The sequence below is a fragment of the Lynx rufus genome, unplaced genomic scaffold (genome assembly GCF_022079265.1).
Source record: "Lynx rufus isolate CCGP_SWC_20201006 ecotype Redwood Valley unplaced genomic scaffold, mLynRuf1.p SCAF_16, whole genome shotgun sequence".
NCBI classification, from domain to species: Eukaryota; Metazoa; Chordata; class Mammalia; order Carnivora; family Felidae; genus Lynx; species Lynx rufus.
The window spans coordinates 9,711,365-9,730,459 of record NW_025814830.1 but is presented as its reverse complement, the minus strand read 5'-3'; the positions used below and the strand labels follow the sequence as shown (position 1 = coordinate 9,730,459).

The 19,095-nt window shown below is 53.0% G+C and overlaps 1 protein-coding gene across 1 annotated transcript; it reads left to right on the top strand.

The window, feature by feature from the left end:
- The first annotated feature begins 263 nt into the window (after positions 1-263).
- Positions 264-11,350, top strand: LOC124511151 (cytochrome P450 2S1). Its single transcript, XM_047078100.1, has 9 exons — positions 264-434; positions 1,562-1,727; positions 3,604-3,753; positions 4,441-4,601; positions 4,737-4,916; positions 7,286-7,427; positions 8,660-8,847; positions 10,933-11,074; positions 11,169-11,350. Exons 1-9 carry the CDS (start codon positions 264-266, stop codon positions 11,348-11,350), a joined length of 1,482 nt encoding a protein of 493 aa, XP_046934056.1.
- The last annotated feature ends 7,745 nt before the right edge of the window (positions 11,351-19,095 follow it).

Sequence of the window (19,095 nt, the reverse complement as noted above, 5' to 3'; positions counted from 1 at the left end):
AGGCGCTGTCTCCGCCCCCCCGAACCTAGGTGACCTGGTAGATACCCGTTCGAGAGCGTGTCCCCACACCCGGCGGCCGCAGGGGTCTCGAAGAAAGAAATCCGGCGGCGGGGAGAGAATCCTGCCTGTAGGTAGGGGGAGGGGCTGGCTGCCCCGCCCCTCGCCGCCGGATTTCGACCGCGAGGAGCCGCCCGGCTCCCGCCCCTAGCTGGCCCAGCCGCGTGGAGTGTCTGGGAACCCGGAGAAGGAGCCAACCCGCCGAGATGGAGGCGGCCAGCACCGGGACGCTGCTGCTGATGCTGCTGCTGCTCTTGGTGCTGACGCTGGCGCTGCCCCGGACCCCGGGCCACCTGCCCCCGGGGCCCATGCCGCTGCCGCTGCTGGGGAACCTCCTGCAGCTCCGGCCCGGGGCGCTGTACTTGGGGCTCTTGCGGGTGAGGGGCGGCGGGGACGCCCTGGTTGGGGCGGGGGTCCGGGGCCAAGAGAGGGAGGGGGCCCCGGGAGAGAGGGAAAGCGGAGTGCCAGGACAGACAGACCCTTGGGTATCCTAGAGGAGGCAGGCGAAGGGTGCAAGGGCGAAGGGGTTATGGGCGTTCTGGGGTGGGGCAGGGCTCCGGAGCTGAGAAGGGTGGAAGAGGGCGCTGAGGTGAGAGGACCCTGGGGTGTGGGGCCAGGGCTAGGAGGAGCAGAATCCTAGAGAGGATGAGAGCAGGGGAGCAGGATCCCGTGGCCGAGGGGTCCACAGAATCCTGGGAAGGTGCTAGAAGCAGGGGATTAAAGCCAGAGACTGGGAGAGAGCCCTCTAGCAGCAGAGAAGCTGATGAAGGGAAGCCTGTCCCAGGGGGAGAGGTAGCTGGGGAGGGGCAGAAAAGAAAAGGGGAGCGGTCGCTGGCGGGAAGGGGAGGTTTGGCTGGAGAGTTCCAGGTATTTGTCTGCAGAGAATAGGGGCGTGGGAGTGCCGTTTGCATGGGACTCGGCTAGGAGGGACCTGGAAGTCTCCAGAACAGCAGGGAAAGAGGGCAAGAAAGAAGGCTGAGACAGTTTCAACCCTTTGCAGGAGAGAGGAAGAGGCCAGAGGTTCCCCATTCAAAAGGAGTCTGGGGGACTCCAGAACATGGGGAGGGGGAGGGGGGTCTTGGGGAAAGATTTGGCAGGTGCCCAGCAGTGTCTGCTCCAAAATCTGAGGGTTTAGCAGTGATGGAAAAGGGTGGCTAGTTTGGGGGTAGGGGAAGAACTGAGCAATCAGGAGAGGTCAGAGTCTCAGCTGCCCATTTTTGCTGTCATATGTCTGGGTTGGGAGGTAGGGGTGGTTCTGGGTTGTCCCCGGGTCTGAACCGGGGTCTCTGTAGGAAACAAGGAGTTGAGGACTCTATGGGGAGGGGGCCTGAGAGCCTGATGCAGAAAGAGAACTGAGTCTCCCAAGGGGGCTATTTCCGTCTGGAGGGGAGGGGCTTCCTCCTAGGTGCTTCATCCAGTGATGGGGCTGTGATGGGGACATCTAAACTGAAAGAGGCCATAGCCTGTCCCTCAGCACCTGCCCCTTCTCCCTCCCTACCCCCAGCTAAGTAAGAAGTATGGACCAGTGTTCACCGTGTACCTGGGTCCCTGGCGGCGCGTGGTGGTCCTGGTTGGGCACGAAGCTGTCCAGGAGGCCCTGGGAGGTCAGGCTGAGGACTTCAGTGGGCGGGGGATGCTGGCAACGCTGGACGGGACTTTCGAAGGCCATGGTGAGTCATGAGCAGGGCTGGAGACCCCTGGCTCCTTCCCTTAGAGCCTGCTACCACTTAACCGGTATGATTTTTGTGCGTGACTTAGTGTCCCTGAGCCTGTGTTTCCTCATCCATAACATGGGGTGATAATAGCACTTGCTGAGGTCCTGCTGAGGATTGAATGAGCCCTGGGCCAGGTTGTAGCGATGTCATCACTGCTCCAGGTCAAGCCCCCAGGGCTGGGAGAGACCAGGAGAGCTTTCTAGGCACTGGGAATGGGTGGGAACACTTAATGTTATAAGTATTATTCTCTGCTAAGCCTGGAAGTAGGAGCCTGGTGTTGGGCACTATCGGGACACAGCAGTGACCTAGAGCTTGTTAGCCAGTGGGGAGAAAGACCCAGGCAGTGACAGGCCAGAGAGGTCAGGCCTAGGATGGGGAAGGCAGAGAAGCCAGGGCCAGGATAGAGGAAGCCCTGGGACTTCTGGAACCTGAAGAGGCACCTGACCCAGCCTGTTTGGTGGGAGATGTCCAGGGAGTCTTGAAAGACGGGTTGTCTGAGCTCAGACTCCTAGGATGAGTGGGAAGGGCGTTCCAAGCAGAGACTAGCACGTAGGAAAGCATGGAGGTGAGAGAAGAAGCATCCATTCACTCATTAAATTGACAAATCTCTATCATGCCTGGCCCTATAGTGGGTACTGGGGACACAGAGATGTCCAAGACAGATGTGGCATCCTGTCTTACTGTAGGAGAGGTGGGCTTGTCATGAGACTGGAGGGAGAGAATGGAATTCTGCAACCTGCCTTCAGCTCTGACAGCAGGACACAAGGGAACTATACTGGAAGGGGGAAGGGAGGGAGACCGGGAGGAATCAGGAAGGCTTCTCAGAGTAGGGGACAATTGCAATGAGACCTGAAGGAGGAATGGAATTAGTTCAGCGAGAATGGAGAGTGAATGATCCAGATGGGGGGGTGGGGGGGGCGGGGGGGGCAAAGCCTAGAGGGGGGATCCTGACACCACTGAGGAAGCAAGAGGAGCCCAGTTCAATTGCAGCAGGATGAGTAAGAAAGCTGGAGAAGTGGGTCATGCCGGGCCTGAGTCACACCAGAGTGCTTGGTTTTGGGTTTTTCTGGGGGCTGTAGATGGAAGTAGGGATGGAGTATGGTCAGAGCTAGAAAGATCCTCGGGTTGCTGTGTAGGAGCCCAGGGAGGGGACTCTACTGGGCTGGAGCTGAGGCCGTGGGAAAGGGAGGGGGGTGGCTGGGAGAGGTTTCCAGGGCTCTGGACCGGGGCCGGGGCCAGGGCCAGGGAATGGTGGGCTGAAATGAGAAGGAGGAGAGGTGCGGAGGCCAGTTTGGGACACCCAGGAGGCCACTAGGGGCCAGCACTGCACAGGTGAGATGCTGAATTCAGAGAAGGCAAGGTTTTTGTCCAATGCCGACCCTTAGCTGAAGGAGGAAAAGTCAGTTCCATGCTCCTCCCTCCCGCTTCAGTTTCCAGCTTCCAAATGATGTGGAGCAGGGGACCCCATGGTACTCTGTAAATGTTGGGAAGGAAGGAGGAAGAGGAAGGAGAGATAAAAGGACTCCAGGGGAGGGGGGACGGGAAAAGAGGAATAAAAAGATAAATGCAAGGAAGAAGTCCTCATTCATCCTGGTTCATCACAGAACATGTGTGACCGGCTTCTCAGGAGAATGTCACCCTCTGCCCCAAGGTTAGGCATTTACTGAGTACTTACGGAGTCCCCTGCCAGTCCCCTGGGCTAGGCTGATAACGGACTCGGGACAGGACCTTCGGAGTCCCCCTTGGGCGCGTCACTGGGGGCAAGGGAGCAGTCCTGGGGGTGGGGGGGGGGAGGGGGCCAGTCCCTCCTTGAGTCCAGCCTTCTGTGCAGGGGTTTTCTTCTCCAATGGGGAGCGATGGAGGCAGCTGAAGAGGTTCACCACACTCGCGCTGCGGGACCTGGGCATGGGGAAGCGAGAAGGCGAGGAGCTGATCCAGGCGGAGGCCCGGTGTCTGGTGGAGGCATTCCAGGGGACAGAAGGTCAGCAGGGTGGGGTGAGCCTGGGGTGCCCTGTGGTGTGGCCTTCCCTCTGGCGCTGGGCTGAGGGCTCTGTTCGCCTCCTGGAGCGCCTCCTCCACCTTCTGTCTCTGTCCTCATGTCTCCCCAGGGATCTCGGTGCCCCTGGTGCTGCCACATCACTCTTAGTGCTTCTTTTCTTTCTCGATTTTTCTGTTTCTCTCTCCTATAAGTCTATCTTTCTCTGTCTCTCTCTCCCTATCCATCTTTCTCACTCAGTCTTTCCCGGTCTCTCTTTCCCTGTCTCTTTCTCCGTCTCTCCCTGTCTCTCTGTCTGTCTCTTTCCCCATCTGTTTCTCCATCTGTCTTTCATCCCCCTGTCTGTCTCTCTCTTTTTTTTTTTTTTTAATTTTTTTTTTCAACGTTTATTTATTTTTGGGACAGAGAGAGACAGAGCATGAACGGGGGAGGGGCAGAGAGAGAGGGAGACACAGAATCGGAAACAGGCTCCAGGCTCTGAGCCATCAGCCCAGAGCCTGACGCGGGGCTCGAACTCACGGACCGCGAGATCGTGACCTGGCTGAAGTCGGACGCTTAACCGACTGCGCCACCCAGTCACCCCCCTGTCTGTCTCTCTCTATGCCTGTCTCCTTCTGGTCGAGTCTGGCCCCCTGTCCATCACAGCCCTCCTCCCTGCCCCCTCCTCCTCAGGACAGCCATTTGACCCCTCCCTGCTGCTGGCCCAGGCCACCTCCAACATCATCTGCTCCCTTACCTTCGGCCTCCGCTTCCCCTATGAGGATGAGGAGTTCCAGACCGTGGTCCGGGCAGCTGGTGGCGCCGTGCTGGGGATCAGTTCCCCATGGGGCCAGGTACGCGGGTGGGACCCCTCTTGTTCCCCAAAGGTTCCTGCCTACCTTTCCCAGGTAACCCCCAGAGCACCCCTCCATGCTGGTGCAGGGCCAGGCCCCATGGAAATAGCTGTCCTTCTCCCCCGCCCCTCGCAGGCCTACGAGATGTTCTCCCAGCTCCTGCAGCACCTGCCGGGGCCCCACACACAACTCCTTGGTCACTTGAGCATCCTGGCCACCTTTGCCATCCAGCAGGTGCAGCGACACAAGGGGAGCCTGGACACCTCCGGGCCCGCGTGCGACGTTGTGGATGCCTTCCTGCTGAAGATGGCAGAGGTGGGGGAAGGTCAGGGTTGGGGGGCCTCCTGAATGGGGCTGGCGGCCAGTCTGGGGCCCACTCTGGCATAACTGGAATCTGTCAGGCCTCCCTCTCTCTCTCCCTCTCCCTTTCTCCCTCTCTCTCTCTGACCTTAGCCCCCTGTGCAGGCCCCAACTGTACAGTACCCCACTGTACCCCACCCCAAGACATGTCAAGTAAAATCACTTGATCATGAGACCTTGTGATATCAAATTACAGGAGTAAAGTCCACTTCCTTCATTCAATAAGGACAATATATTATTACAAGGAAATTGCAATGAAGGTTAAGCCTATGGAAATAGCTACTTTTGAATTATCCAAACTTTGGAATTATGGAAGACATTCAGGGCCACATCCTTGGAATAAATGCGGCCACCCTGTTCATGGAGAGACAGAACACTTTTCTTAACCTCGTACCCCATTTCCTTCTACTTCCATTTTCTAAATGAAACAAAATTTTTGAAATGGTGGTAAAGCACACATAACATAAAGTTTACCACCTTAACCATTTTTTGGGTAAAGATTTTATTTCTAGGAGGCACCTGGGTGGCTCAGTCGGTTAAGCTTCTGACTCTTGATTTCGGCTCAGGTCATGATCTCCCAGTTGTGGGATCCCACACTGGATTGACAGCATAGGGCCTGCTTGGGATTCTCTCTCTGCCGCTCCCCTGCACTCTTTGGCACTCTCTCTCTCTCTTTCTCTGTCTCTCTCAGAATAAAAAAAAAACTTAAAATTTTTATTTTTAGAGGCGCCTGGATGGCTCAGTTGGTTAAGCATCCAACTCTTGATTTCGGCTCAGGTCATGATCTCAGGGTCATGGAATCAAGCCCCACGTCAGGCTCTGCACTCACAGCGTGGAGCCTGCTTGGGATTCTCTCTCTCCCTGTGCCCCGCGCACTCACTCTCCCTCTCTCTCTCTCAAAATAAATAAGTAAACATTAAAAAAAAAGATTTTATTTTTAAATAATCTCTACATCTAATGTAGGGCTCGAATTTACAACCTCTGGACCAAGAATCACATGCTCCTCCCACCACCAGCCAGGTGCCCCCTACCTTGACCGTTTTTAAGTGTCAAGTCCAGTAGTGTTAATATATCCACATTGTCGTGCAGAAAATCTCCAGAACTTTTTTTTCATCTTATCAAACAGAAACTCTCTACTTGGTTAAGGACTCCCCAGCCCCCTCCCAGCCCCCAGCAACCACCTTTCTACGTTCTGTCTCTATGAGTTTGCATATTCTAGGGACCTCACGTAAGTGGTTTGTCCTTTTGCGATTGGCTTATCTCACTTAGCGTGATATCCTCAAGGTTCATCCATGTTGTAGCCTGTAACAGCATTTCCTTCCTTTTTAAGCCTTTTTTTTTTTTAATGTTTATTTATTTTGGGGACAGAGAGAGACAGAGCATGAATGGGGGAGGGGCAGAGAGAGAGGGAGACACAGAATCGGAAACAGGCTCCAGGCTCTGAGCCATCAGCCCAGAGCCTGACACGGGGCTCGAACTCACGGACCGCGAGATCGTGACCTGGCTGAAGTCGGACGCTTAACCAACTGCGCCACCCAGGCGCCCCCTTTTTAAGCCTTTTTAAGGCCGAGTCCTTATTCCACCGCATGGATAGACCACACTGGGCTCATCCATTCATCTGTCAGTGGACACTTGAGCTGCTTCCTCCTTTGGTCTGTTATGAATAACGTTGCTATGAACAAATACCTCTTCACGATCTTGCTTTCCATTTGTTGGGTTCCCTGCCCAGAAGTGGAAATGCTAGATCATACCATAATTCTATTTTCATTAAAAAGAAATTTTTTTAATGTTTATTTATTTGAGGGGAGGAGCACAAGAGGGGGAAGGGGAGAGAGAGAAGGAGACACAGAATCCGAAGCAGGCTCCAGGCTCCTAGCTGTCTGCACCAAGTCTGACGCGGGGCTTGAACCTCACCAACTGTGAGATCGTGACCTGAGCCAAAGTTGGGCACTCAACAGACTGAGCCACCCAAGCGCCCCCTTCTATTTTAATTGCTTAAGGAGCCTCATGCCATTGCCCATAGCTGCGCCATCTGACGTCCCCACTGAGGGTGACAGGGTTCCGGTTTCTCCACATCCTCACCACGTGCCATTTTCTGTTTGTTTGTTTTTTATAGTGGCCATGCTCTTTCATTTTCAAAAACATTCCAACCAAAGAAAATTAATATCAAGAGTCCACTTCCCAACTTGCCCAAACATTTATACAACCCCCACCCGCCCCGACAAAGCTTCAACTTGCCGTGTTGCAGCCCCAGGCGTGGCTGTGCTGGGCCTCTGCTCCCCACAGCCTGAGTTCTCTGAGCCCTTCTGCCTGGTTTCTTCCAGGAAGAGCAAGACCCAAACACAGAATGGACTGACAAGAACTTGTTGATGACAGTCATTTATCTGCTGTTTGCCGGGACGGTCACGGTCAGCACCACGGTCCGCTACGCCCTCTTGCTTCTGCTGAAATACCCTCAGGTCCAAGGTAGGAGCCTTTGGACCAGCCAGCCCTGGGAACGGAAGTGAGGGCTCAAGAGGAAGAATGTTCAGGAGAACGAGCTGGAGCCTGGTGGCGAGAATGAACCTGGCATTGGGGGTGTCTGACGAGCAAGAACTTGGGGGCGGTGGGGGCTGCAGGTTGATGTGTGAAGCGTAGTGAAATGAGAGATGAGGCAGGGGGCCTTGTATGCCTGATCCTGAGCAATGGGGAACCACAGAAGGATGCTGAGCAGAGGAGGGCAGGGTTCAATTAGCCTTTTACAAAAAATCTTTCCGGGTGAAAGAAGATGCCGGGAGCCCAGGGAAGAGGATGGGATAGGGACCTGGGCAGGAGAGGACAGGCCTGGGCCAAGCTGTGGGGGGAGAAGAGGGGCTGGGTGAGCAGGTAGAGAATGACGCGGGAGGCCCAGGGGATTTGGGGACCAGAGGGCCATGGAGGCACCCTGAGATGGGGACAGAAGGAACGAGGAGCTGTTTCAGGGGAGATGCTGAGGCCAGTTTAGGACAAGTGTAAGGGACCTGGGGCCACCTGGGGGGAGGCATCCACGAGGCCACAAGACATCCGGGGCAGGACTTAACAGGATCCTTGATCTCAGGGTCCTGAGTTCAAGTAGCATGTTGGGCACAGAGTTCACTTAAAAAGGGGAAGGGAGGGGCGCCTGGGTGGCTCAGTCGATTAAACAACCAACTCTTGGTCTCAAGTCAGGTCTTGATCTCAGGGTAGTGAGTTTGAGCCCCATGTTGGGTGTAGAAATTACTTAAAACAAAAACTAAGGTCATTAGGGCACAAGCAAGAAGCAAAAGATGACTGGCTGAGAGGCAGAGCTGGGGGTGTGAGCTCTGGGAAAGCCCAGCATTTTGGAGTCAGGCAGCTGCATCAAATGCCCTCAAGCCAGTGGGGTGGGCTGAACTGGAAGGTGGCCTCAGCGGAATGGAGTCCGCTGTGACTTTAGCAATCTGGGCCTCAGTTTTCTCATCTGGGAAATGCGGATGGATAATGGTAGCCCACCTCGCAGCATTGCTGTGGGAATTGAGAGGAGAGACCCTGTGCTCAGCACATAGGTCATGGGGACTCTGGCTCAGTGCGATCTGGGAACCTCCTCCCTGCCCAACAGCCTCACCCCAACCACCGCCACTTTGAGAAGATGGGGCTTCCAAGGGTAGGATCGCGGGGCCCCACCCCACCTCTGACTCCAGCCTTCCTCTTCCTCGGTGCAGAGCGTGTCCGGGAGGAGCTGACCCGGGAGCTGGGGGCTGGCCGGGCGCCAGGCCTGGGGGACCGAGCCCGCCTCCCCTACACGGACGCAGTTTTGCATGAGGCACAACGGCTGCTGGCTCTGGTGCCCATGGGAATGCCCCACGCCCTCACGAGGACCACCTGCTTCCGAGGGTACACCCTTCCCCAGGTGGGCGCCTGCACCCAGTGGTCGTCTCGGCCTCAGGCCTGAGTCTGTTGCTGTCTGTGTCTCTGACTTTTTCTGATTATTGGTCTCTCTCTGACATCCCTTTCTTGGTGTCCCTCTCTCCTTCCCTGTCCTGTTTGTTTCTTTCTGGGTGCATTTCTCTTGCCTTTGCCTCTGTCTCTGGGCCTCAGCTCCCTATCTGTCCAACGGATATCCTAATTCTACCTCCTTCCAGGGTGGCTGGGACAATCACAAGCCACAGGTGACAGGGAAGCAATTTAGGAACTGCTGTAAACCCCCACCATCAAACCCCTCCCTCCCTTCTTCCCCACGCCCCGCCCAACTCCTGCCCTCCATTAGAGAGCAACTCGGAGCCAGCACCACCAGGGGGCGATGTCCGCCCGGGAACCCCAGGTGCCGTCGTCCCGCAAGCTGCTGCCTCCTCTTAGAATCAAACCCATAGTAGTTATGATCTGTTTTTTCTCTGGGACCTTGGGCAAATCACTTCACCCTCTGAACCACTCGCCACCCCTCTTCTACATCGGGAACAAAATAGTATTAATTTGAGATCTTAAGGAACCTGCAAGACAATGCTTGCAAAACACCAACTCCGCTCTTGGTGCAGGGTGTCGGGGGTTCCCCAGGGGTTCCCCGTTCGGCCGCAGCAACCATTGCTAGTGCAGTGACGGTCGCAACTCTTGATAGTGATTATGTAAACAGGCATCAATGATTGAGGACTTGCTCTCACCAGGTATCGTTCTAAATGCTTCACAAATATATTACCTTACGGGGCGCCTGGGTGGCGCAGTCGGTTAAGCGTCCGACTTCAGCCAGGTCACGATCTTGCGGTCCGGGAGTTCGAGCCCCGTGTCGGGCTCTGGGCTGATGGCTCAGAGCCTGGAGCCTGTTTCCGATTCTGTGTCTCCCTCTCTCTCTGCCCCTCCCCCGTTCATGCTCTGTCTCTCTCTGTCCCAAAAATAAAGAAATGTTGAAAAAAAAAAACAAAAAAAAACAAATATATTACCTTACTTAATCTTCAGCCTCAGAGCAACCCTACACTATTATGTCCGTTTTACAGATGAGGAAACTGTGGCCTTTAAAGATGAGAAGACTTGCTGGGATCACCCAGCCTACAGTGGTAAAGGCAGGATTTACACTCAGGACCTGTGCTTTAACCACAGTTACCTGCTTCTCTTATTTTAAATAGTCATAGCATGAGCCTGTCTGTTTTTTGGAGCCCCCCTCCACTGCACAGCCTTGGGAACACTGTAACTGATCTCGACCGCCACTGGGAGGGGGCGGGGGAGGAGCGGGAGCTGGGCGGAGGGGAGTCGTCAGGGACAGCCCTCACCTACCCAGCTTTGGTTTTACCCGTGGAAGAGCACTGTGGGAAAGAGCTGGACTCTGGCCAGGTGGCTTAGGACAGCCACAGATGAATCACAACATACCCTCAAAGTTGAAAGACAAAATTAAAAAATAACAACAAACTCTGCTGTCACCGAATGGTACCTTGGGCAAGTTGCTTAAGTTCTTTGGGCCTCTGTTTTCCCATCTTGAAAATGGGAGTCATGTCAGAAATACTTCCCAGCCTTGTGAAAAAGCTTTAGCGGATTCAAGTGTATGTTTGTGGATGTGAGAGCGAGCAAGATACACATACATGTTACATAAGAGAGAATATATCAAAAATGCTTAATTGGGGTGCCTGGGTGGCTCAGTCAGTTACGCGTCCAACTTCGGCTCAGGTCATGATCTCGTGGTCGGTGGATTTGAGCCTTGTGTCGGGCTCTGTGCTGACAGCTCGGAGCCTGGAGCCTGCTTCGGATCCTGTGTCTCCCTCTCTCTCTGTCCTTCCCACGCTTGCACTCTGTGTGTGTGTGTGTCTCTCTCTCTCTCTCTCAAAAATAAACAAACGTTAAAAAAAATTTTTTTTAATGCTTAACAAAGTACCTGGCCCATAACAAGCCCTTGAAACACGTTGATGCCATTGTGTTTTGTGAACTGGAGTCCCTGACACTCCAGACTCTTGTGCTCTGCCCTCACGCCTGGGTGGGGAGGGATATTTGTAACTTTGTTATTATTCCCCCTCAGGGCACCGAGGTCTTCCCCCTCCTCGGCTCTGTCCTGCATGATCCTGAGGTCTTCGAAAAGCCAGAGGAATTCAATCCAGACCGATTCCTAGATGCGGACGGACGGTTCCAGAAGCAGGAGGCATTCTTGCCCTTCTCCTTAGGTACTTGCTGGGCCCGTCCCTGCTCACCTGCCCATCGTCCCCGCATCTGTGTGTGAGGAGGGCCGGCCCAGCTCTGTCTCCCTGTTCCCTGCAGGGAAGCGCGTCTGCCTCGGAGAGGGCCTGGCTCGGGCAGAACTGTTCCTCCTCTTTACCGCCATCCTGCAGGCCTTCTCCCTGGAGAGCCCGTGCCCGCCAGGGACCCTGAGCCTCCAGCCAGCCGTCAGCGGCCTTTTCAACATCCCCCCAGCCTTCCAGCTACAAGTCCAGCCCCACTGACCTCCACGCATCCTGTGGCCCCGATGACGGAGGGAGCCATGGGAGATGGTGGCCTTCTCATGGGGGTAGGCGTGAACACGCTTGTGTCTCCAGAACCGCAAGCCCACACCACAGGCAGCCACGTCCACGCACCTGGAGCTGTTTTCTAGGGTCGGTTGCACAGATACTCAGCCTACATGTCCACAGGGCCATGCTCACTCAGCCCACGCAGCTGCCGAGACACGCAACCCCCCCCCACTTCACGCGGCCACGGAAAGGTCCACGAGGCAACTCTGCCACACAGGCTTTCTGTAGTCACAGATTTAGTGCGTCTGGAGTCACGACCATGTGCCCAGATAACACACCATCTTGTACACAACACAACTCCCCTTGATGTGCAACCTGCATGTGGGAGTTTCGTTCCTACCTTAACAAGCCACAGAAGCAGCCTCTATGTTCAGGGCCCACACGCCCTCGTCGCCCATCCAACTTACCAATGCTGCCAGTTCTGGGAGCCTGCTGCAGAGGGGAACGTGCCCCTTCCCGGGTCATGTCCCCACACAGAGAGACCGGCCCTGTCTTCAGCCCTAGCATACCCTCTCTCTCGCAGCCACACTGCAATCCAGGCACATGGCCATCGCTGTCCGCATGCCCCCGACCGCTGAACCACACAGCCAGCCCACACATGACACCATGCCATTTCCAAGTATCTTCTCACTGAGACACGCCATTCCCGGGGAGCACAGCCCTGGCCTCCTCCAGACCTTCAGCCCTCAAGGATACCCCTTTCCAAGCCCCTTGATGCTCAGATTCTCCCAAATATAAATATATCCCCGAGTGTGCAGTTGTGCGCACAGGCCTGGGAACCAAGGGAACTTGGACACACTGGACCCTCCGATCAGAGCCCCCCCCCCCCACCCTCTTGTTTATGTAACCATGTTAAAAGCCTCCCCTGCCTGTCCCTCCACACATACACACTGACCCACCTCCCCTCCCCACGCCCCAGTTAGACCCGGTGAAAGGGGCTAGATGACCCAGTTGGGGCCAGATTCCAACTCCCGGTGTCAGGGAAGAGGCCAGTTCTGACGTCCTTGTGACTTGAAGGTCCCCATTTTGCAATAAAAGTTGATGTCTGGCCCCTGTCAGGGCCTGGTGTGCCTGTGACAGTGTCTGTCATTGTGAGTAAGGGGTGGGAATGGGGGGTCCGCCCCTCCCTCGAGGCTGGGCGGGGAGCTAAAAAACATGGCCCCCGCCCACCCTGGCTGTTGACATCAGTACACCAGATGTGGAGGGGGGAGGGGGGGGGGCCTGTCCTGGGCCTCACTTCCGGTGAAGCTGATGTGGGGAGGGGGGTGCGGGCAGGGAGAAAGTAACAGGCTGAACTGCAACCCTGGGGTGGGGTGGGGGGCCCAGCCAGAGAGAGCCTACAGGTGAAGTTCCAGATCCCGGCCCTGGGAACTTTCCGAGTCTGAAAGCTGCCTGCCGGAACAGCATTCCTGACCCAGCTTTGCCTCTTCCACAGGCTCTTTTCCTCCTGCCTTCCCGTCACAAGGAAGGGAAGTTTTCAAACACAAAAATAGAGAGAATGGTGTAATGAACCCCTGTGCCCGTCACCTGGCCTCATCGATAACCATCAACTTTCTGCTAGTTTTTTTTTTTTTATTTGCCCATCACCTGGCCTCATTGATAACCATCAACTTTCTGCTAGTTTTCTTTTCTTTCTTTTTTTAGTTTATTTATTTATTGTTTGAGGGAGAGAGAGCACACATGAGTAGGGTAGGGGCAGAGAGGGGGAGGGAGAGAATCCCAAGCAGGCCCCCCACTGTCAGCGCAGAGCCGGATGTGAGGCTTGAACTCAGGGACCATTAGATCATGACCTGAGCCGAAATCAAGAGTCAGATGCTTAACCGACTGAGCCACCCAGGTGTCCTAGTTTTATTTCTGCTATCACTCATTTACGACTAAGATTTTATTTTTATTTCTTTTTTTAAGCCAAACCTAAATTTTATTTATTTTGAGAGAAATAGAAAACACATGCGCTCACTCTCTCTCTCTGTCAAAAATAAACATTTATTTAAAAAAAAAAAAAAAAAGGAAGAAGAAGGAGCACCTGGATGGCTCAGTCAGTTAGGCATCCGACTCTTGGTTTCGGCTCAGGTCATGATCTCAGGGTTCTGTGAGTTTGAGCCCCACGTCGGACTCTGTGCTGGCGGCGTGGAGCCTCCTTGGGATTCTCTCTCTGCCCCTCCCCTACTCACGCTCTCTCTGTCTCTCTCAAAAATAAATAAACTGTAAAAAAAAAAAAAAAATTGTTGGACCCAAAGTGAAAATGTAGAATTAGTGTGGTCTTCAGTTTTGTGTGTGTTTATGGTAAAATACATATAACATTTATCATTTTAACCATTCGTAAGTGTTTAAGTCAGTGGCATTAAATATATTCACAGTGTTGTGTAACCATCACCACTATATTCAAAAATTTTTATTATCCCCCCCAAAGGACCCTTTACTACTAAGCAATAATTCCCCCCTTTCAATTTTACTTTTTTTTAAATTTTTTTTTTAACGTTTATTTATTTTTGAGACAGAGAGAGACAGAGCATGAACGGGGGAGGGTCAGAGAGAGAGGGAGACACAGAATCTGAAACAGGCTCCAGGCTCTGAGCTGTCAGCACAGAGCCCAATGCGGGGCTCGAACTCACAGACCGAGAGATCATGACCTGAGTTGACCTGAGCCGAAGTCGGACGCTCAACTGACTGAGCCACCCAGGCGCCCCTAACGTTTATTTATTTTTGAGACAGAGAGAGACAGAGCATGAACGGGGGAGGGTCAGAGAGAGGGAGGCACAGAATCCAAAGCAGGCTCCAGGCTCTGAGCTGTCAGCACAGAGCCCAATGCGGGGCTTGAACTCACAGACTGTGAGATCATGACCTGAGCCGAAGTCGGACGCTCAACCGACGGAGCCACCCAGGTGCCCCTCAATTTTACTTTTTTAAAGTCCCAACAGGGGTGCCTGGGTGGCTCCGTCAGTTAAGGATCCTACTTTTGATTTAGGCTCAGGTCCTAGTCCCACGGTTCAAGGGATCCAGCCCCAAACTGGGCTCTGCGCGGACAGCATGGAGCCTGCTTGGGATTCTCTCTCTCCCTCTCTCTCTCTCTTAACATAAATAAAAAGAAATTAAAAAAAAAAAAAAAAAGTCCCAACAAACACCCATTTCACCCCTTCTCACATTTACCAATTCTGCGGTCTCCATATTCACCTTTCCCTGATGGCCTCCTAAGGGTCCTTTATAGTTCAGTTTGTTCAAACAAGGATCCCATTTGAACGTCTCTGGTCTTTGAGATCTATAGCCACCCCTCAACATGTGTACATCTGCTCGTCTTTTAAAGAAACTTAGGTCACTTGCCGTGTGCAAGGTTTCACATCCTGGATTTGACTGAAAGCATCTTTGTGGGGGCACTCGAGATGTCTTTCTACTCCAGGAATTTCCTGTAAGATGGGAATTCGGCCAGATTTGGGCTCATTCTGGCAAGAGCTCCCCACTGGAGGTGCTGGGGCCCTTCCTGGTACATCATGTCGCAGTAATCCATGGCCCCATGTACTGCGGCCAGGTCCTGATCTCTCTCTTAAGAAGTTTCCTATCAACCTTTCACTTATTGGTCTTAGAGGGATCCTTTTTTTTTTTTTTTTTGTAAGTTTATTTATTTTTGAGACAGAGAGCAAACATGAGTGGGGGAAGGGCAGAGAGTGAGGAGAATCCCAAGGGGCACAGAGATCAAACCAGGGGCACCTGGGTGGCTCAGTCGGTTGACCTTCTGACTTTGGTTCAGGTCATGATCTCACAGTTTGGGAGTTCGAGCCCCGCATCAGGCTGGCTGCTGTCAGCACAGAGCCCACCTTGGATCTTCTGTCCCCCTCCTCTGCCCCTTCCCCGCTGGTGCTCTCTCTCTCTCTCTCTCTCAAAATAAATTAACGTTAAAAAAATAATAAAAGAACCAAAAAGATCAAACCAGGTCCCTCTCTGCTCAAAGCCCACCCCCCAGCCCCCCAGTGGAGAACTCTTCTGTGCTGTTGGTGGGAATACACATTGGGATCGCTATAATGATAAACAGTATGAAAGTTTCTCAAAAAATTAAAAATAGAAATATCATATGACCCTGCAATCCTACTTCTGGGTATATATCCAAAGGAAACAAAACCAGTGTCTCCAAGAGTTATCTGCACTCCCGTGCTCATGGAAGCATTATTTACAGTAGCCAAAACAGAAACAAACCTACTGCCCCTCAGCAGACGAATGGATACAGAAAATGTGAAAAGAGGGGCGCCTGGGTGGTTCAGTCGGTTAAGCCTCCAACTTAGGCTCAGGTCATGATCTCGCGGTTCACGAGTTCGAGCCCCATGTCAGGCTCTGTGCTGACAGCTCAGAGCCCGGAGCCTGTCTCGGATTCTGTGTCTCCCTCTCTCTCTGCGCCCCCCTCCCTCGCTATCTGTGTGTCTCTCTCTCTCAAAAATAAATAAACATAAAATGTGAAAAGAAAAAAGTAATAATAATAGGAGGTGCCCGGCTGGCTCAATCAATAGAGGTTGATCTTGGGGTTGTAAGTTCGAGCCCCGTGCTCGTGCCAAAATTACTTCAAAATATAAATTACTTCAAAATATAAATCTCAAAAAAAAAAAGTTCTCATCACAAGATTAAGAAAAATTTGTATCTGTGGTGACAGATGTTGATTAGACTTACTGAGGTGATCATTTCTAAATAGACACAAATATTGAATCACTACGTTGGGCCCTTGAAAGTAATGTCGTATGTCCTCCTCCCTAGGCCAAGGTCCTCCTTGACCTTATCATCCATCCCAGACACGCGGGTCTCCTCCTTGAAGTTCTTCACATGCTTGCCTCCAGACCTTTGTACTGGCTGTCCGCTCTGCCTCCAATGCCCTTTCTTCATGACTCACTTGCTAATTAACTTCAGATCTCAATCATATCCTCAGAGGGGCCTCCCCTGACCACCCTGTGGTTTTTTTTTTTAAGTTTATTTATTTTGAGGGAGAGAGAGAGAGAGAGAATGTGCGCATGCAAGTGGGGGAGGGACAGAAAGAGGGGGAAAGAGAGAGAATCCCAAGCAGTCTCCACACTGTCAGCACAGAGCCCAATGTGAGGCTCAAACCCACGAACTGTGAGATCATGACCTGAGTCGAAAGCTCAACTGACTGAGCCACCCAGGCGCCCCCTGACCACCCTGTTTAAAATGGCACTCTTGGGGCACCTGGGTGGCTCAGGAGGTTGAGCATCCGACTTCAGGTTCAAGCCCCACGTTGGGCGCCATGCTGACAGCTCAGAGCCTGGATCCTGCTTCGGATTCTGTGTCCTCCTCTCTCTCCGCCCCACCCCTGCTTATGTTCTGTCTCTCTCTTTCAAAAAAGATGAATAAACATTAAAAAAATTTAAAAAAATTTTTTTCAATGCTTTTTTTTTTTTATTTTTCAGTTGGATGCTCAAGTGACTGAGCCATCCAGGTGCCCCGAAAAAAAAATCTTTTAATGACACTCTCACCCCTTGGTATTCCCTCCCCTGCTTTGTGTTTCTCCGTTGCCCATAATGCACCCTGATAAACCTTTACCTGGTTGTTGTCTCTCTTCGCCTTGGAATATGAACTCCATGAGGGCAGACGTTTGTCTCCCTCGCTGTGGAATCCCCAGCCTCCGACACACGGAACATTTCTGTCCACCCATCCATTTCATTTTTTAAATGCATTTGGAAGTAAATTGCAAGCACGTAGTAGGTGCTCAGCAAATAGTTCTTGAGTGAGCAAACACAGATTCCAGTTGGCCATGCACACAGCCAGGTGCACAGAACTCTAGGTGTGCAGGGTCCCCCAGCGTGTTTATTTATTTTTATGTTTATTTATTTTTGAGAGACAGAGACAGACAGAGGTGTGAATGGGGGAGAGGCAGAGAGAGAGGGAGACACAGAATGTGAAGCAGGCTTCAGGCTCCGAACTGTCAGCACAGAGCTTGATTCAGGGCTCAAACCCAAGAACTAGGAGATGATGACCTGAGCCAAAGTCAGACACTTAACCGACTGAGCCTCCCAGGCGCCCCTCGCCCAGTGTATTTAAACCTTTGTTTTTAAAGTTTATTTATATTAAGAGAGAGAATCCCAAGCAGGGTCTGCACTGTCAGCACAGAGGCTGATTTGGGGCTCAAACTCGTGAACCATGAGATCATGACCTGAGCTGAAATCAAGAGTCAGATGCTTAACCGACTGAGCCACCCAGGCACCCCTCTCCCAGTGTATTTAAACAAGTGGGCAAACCTTTGCACAAAATTTGTGCCCCCCCAAAAAAAACCACAATAATTAATTGGCCCCTTTATGGCAGGCCTTTTATAGGGTGGTAGGGATGCAGTGGTGACCAAGATATACCCAGTCCCTGTCCTTTCAAAGCCCACAGAGCAGCAGGAGGAGACAGACATCAGACACATAATATATATGTGCCAATGAATATATCATGATGGCCCATGCTGTATTGCCAAAAAAAAGGACAGAAGTGTTGACAGTGGACAACAGGAGACCTAGATTAGACCAGGAAGAGCCGGCAGAGTCATAATTGAGGGGGGATGACCGACATGGGACTGGTGGGTGTGCAGGTGATAAGGACAAGGCCGCAAAGCAGGGAGAGAAGCCTGGGGACAGGAATGGGAGGCTAGGTAGACAGGAAGGAACATGCAGTCAGCAGTTTGAGATTTCATCTTGGAAGGTCTGGGGCAAAGAAGGAGAAATATCTGATTCGGGATTGAGAAACATTTGTCTTGTGTCGCTGTCTACAGGTTAGAAGGAGGGACAGTGGTGGTGGCTGGGAGACCACTGAGGAGGCCAGGCTGGACCGTGGTGAGGTCAAGGGGAGGACAGCAGCACCAGGTGGGAGAGAGGTTTATGAAGCTCCTCCATCCTGCATGGGGACTTAGTCACTTACTGCGGGGAGGGGGCAGGGGGCGTTGTGCAAGAGGACCCTGAGGGTCTGGCCTTGGTGGCGGGATGGATGCTGACTCTGTCACTGAGATGGGACACACAGGAGACAGCTCATGGAAGCCTCTGGTGAAGAGCCCTAAGTGCCAGGCTGAGGGGCTGAGAGCTCAGCCCCAGCACAGTGGTGGGTCACAGTTAAGCAGGAGAGGGACAGGGTGAGAGCTGAGTTGCAGAAACAACCCTCTGGCCACAGGGAGGCAAGAAGGCCAAGGAGGAAACCAGGGCATAGCCCTGTGGGGAAGGATGGGGCTAGACGATGGGGGTGGGGAGGAGCCTACTGGTACACACAGAGATGAATGCCCAGCCCCCTCCTGCATAGACACCCAGGCTTGTAGAGACCCCCCCCCCCCACGTACACAACACAGAGGGGCACAGAAACGGACAAGCAATTGAATCAACACACAGGCGCCAGGATGCACAGTCCCACCAGAGGGAGACAGCAAGGCGAGAGACCAACAGATGAGACGCAAAAACTCAAGGGCACCTTGTCAGCTGTGTTACCACGTGCGAAGAAGAACCGTACACGCACTGACCTCACATATCCTCCCTCTAGCCTACTAAATGGGTTCTATTCTTTAAGAATTTTTTTAAATCTTTATTTTTGAGAGAGAGAGAGACACACACGGAGTGAGGCGGGGGAGAAGAACAGAGAGAGAAGGAGACACAGAATCCGAAGCAGGCTCCAGGCTCTGAGCTGTCAGCACAGAGCCCGACACGGGGCTCGAACTCATGGAGTGTGAG

Coding starts and splice junctions, on each gene's coding strand:
- LOC124511151 (XM_047078100.1), top strand. CDS start 264: ATGGAGGCGGCCAGCACCGGGACGCTGCTGCTGATGCTGCTGCTGCTC. Junction 1,728..3,603: donor CGGGACTTTCGAAGGCCATG/GTGAGTCATGAG, acceptor CCTTCTGTGCAG/GGGTTTTCTTCTCCAATGGG. Junction 4,602..4,736: donor TCAGTTCCCCATGGGGCCAG/GTACGCGGGTGG, acceptor CGCCCCTCGCAG/GCCTACGAGATGTTCTCCCA.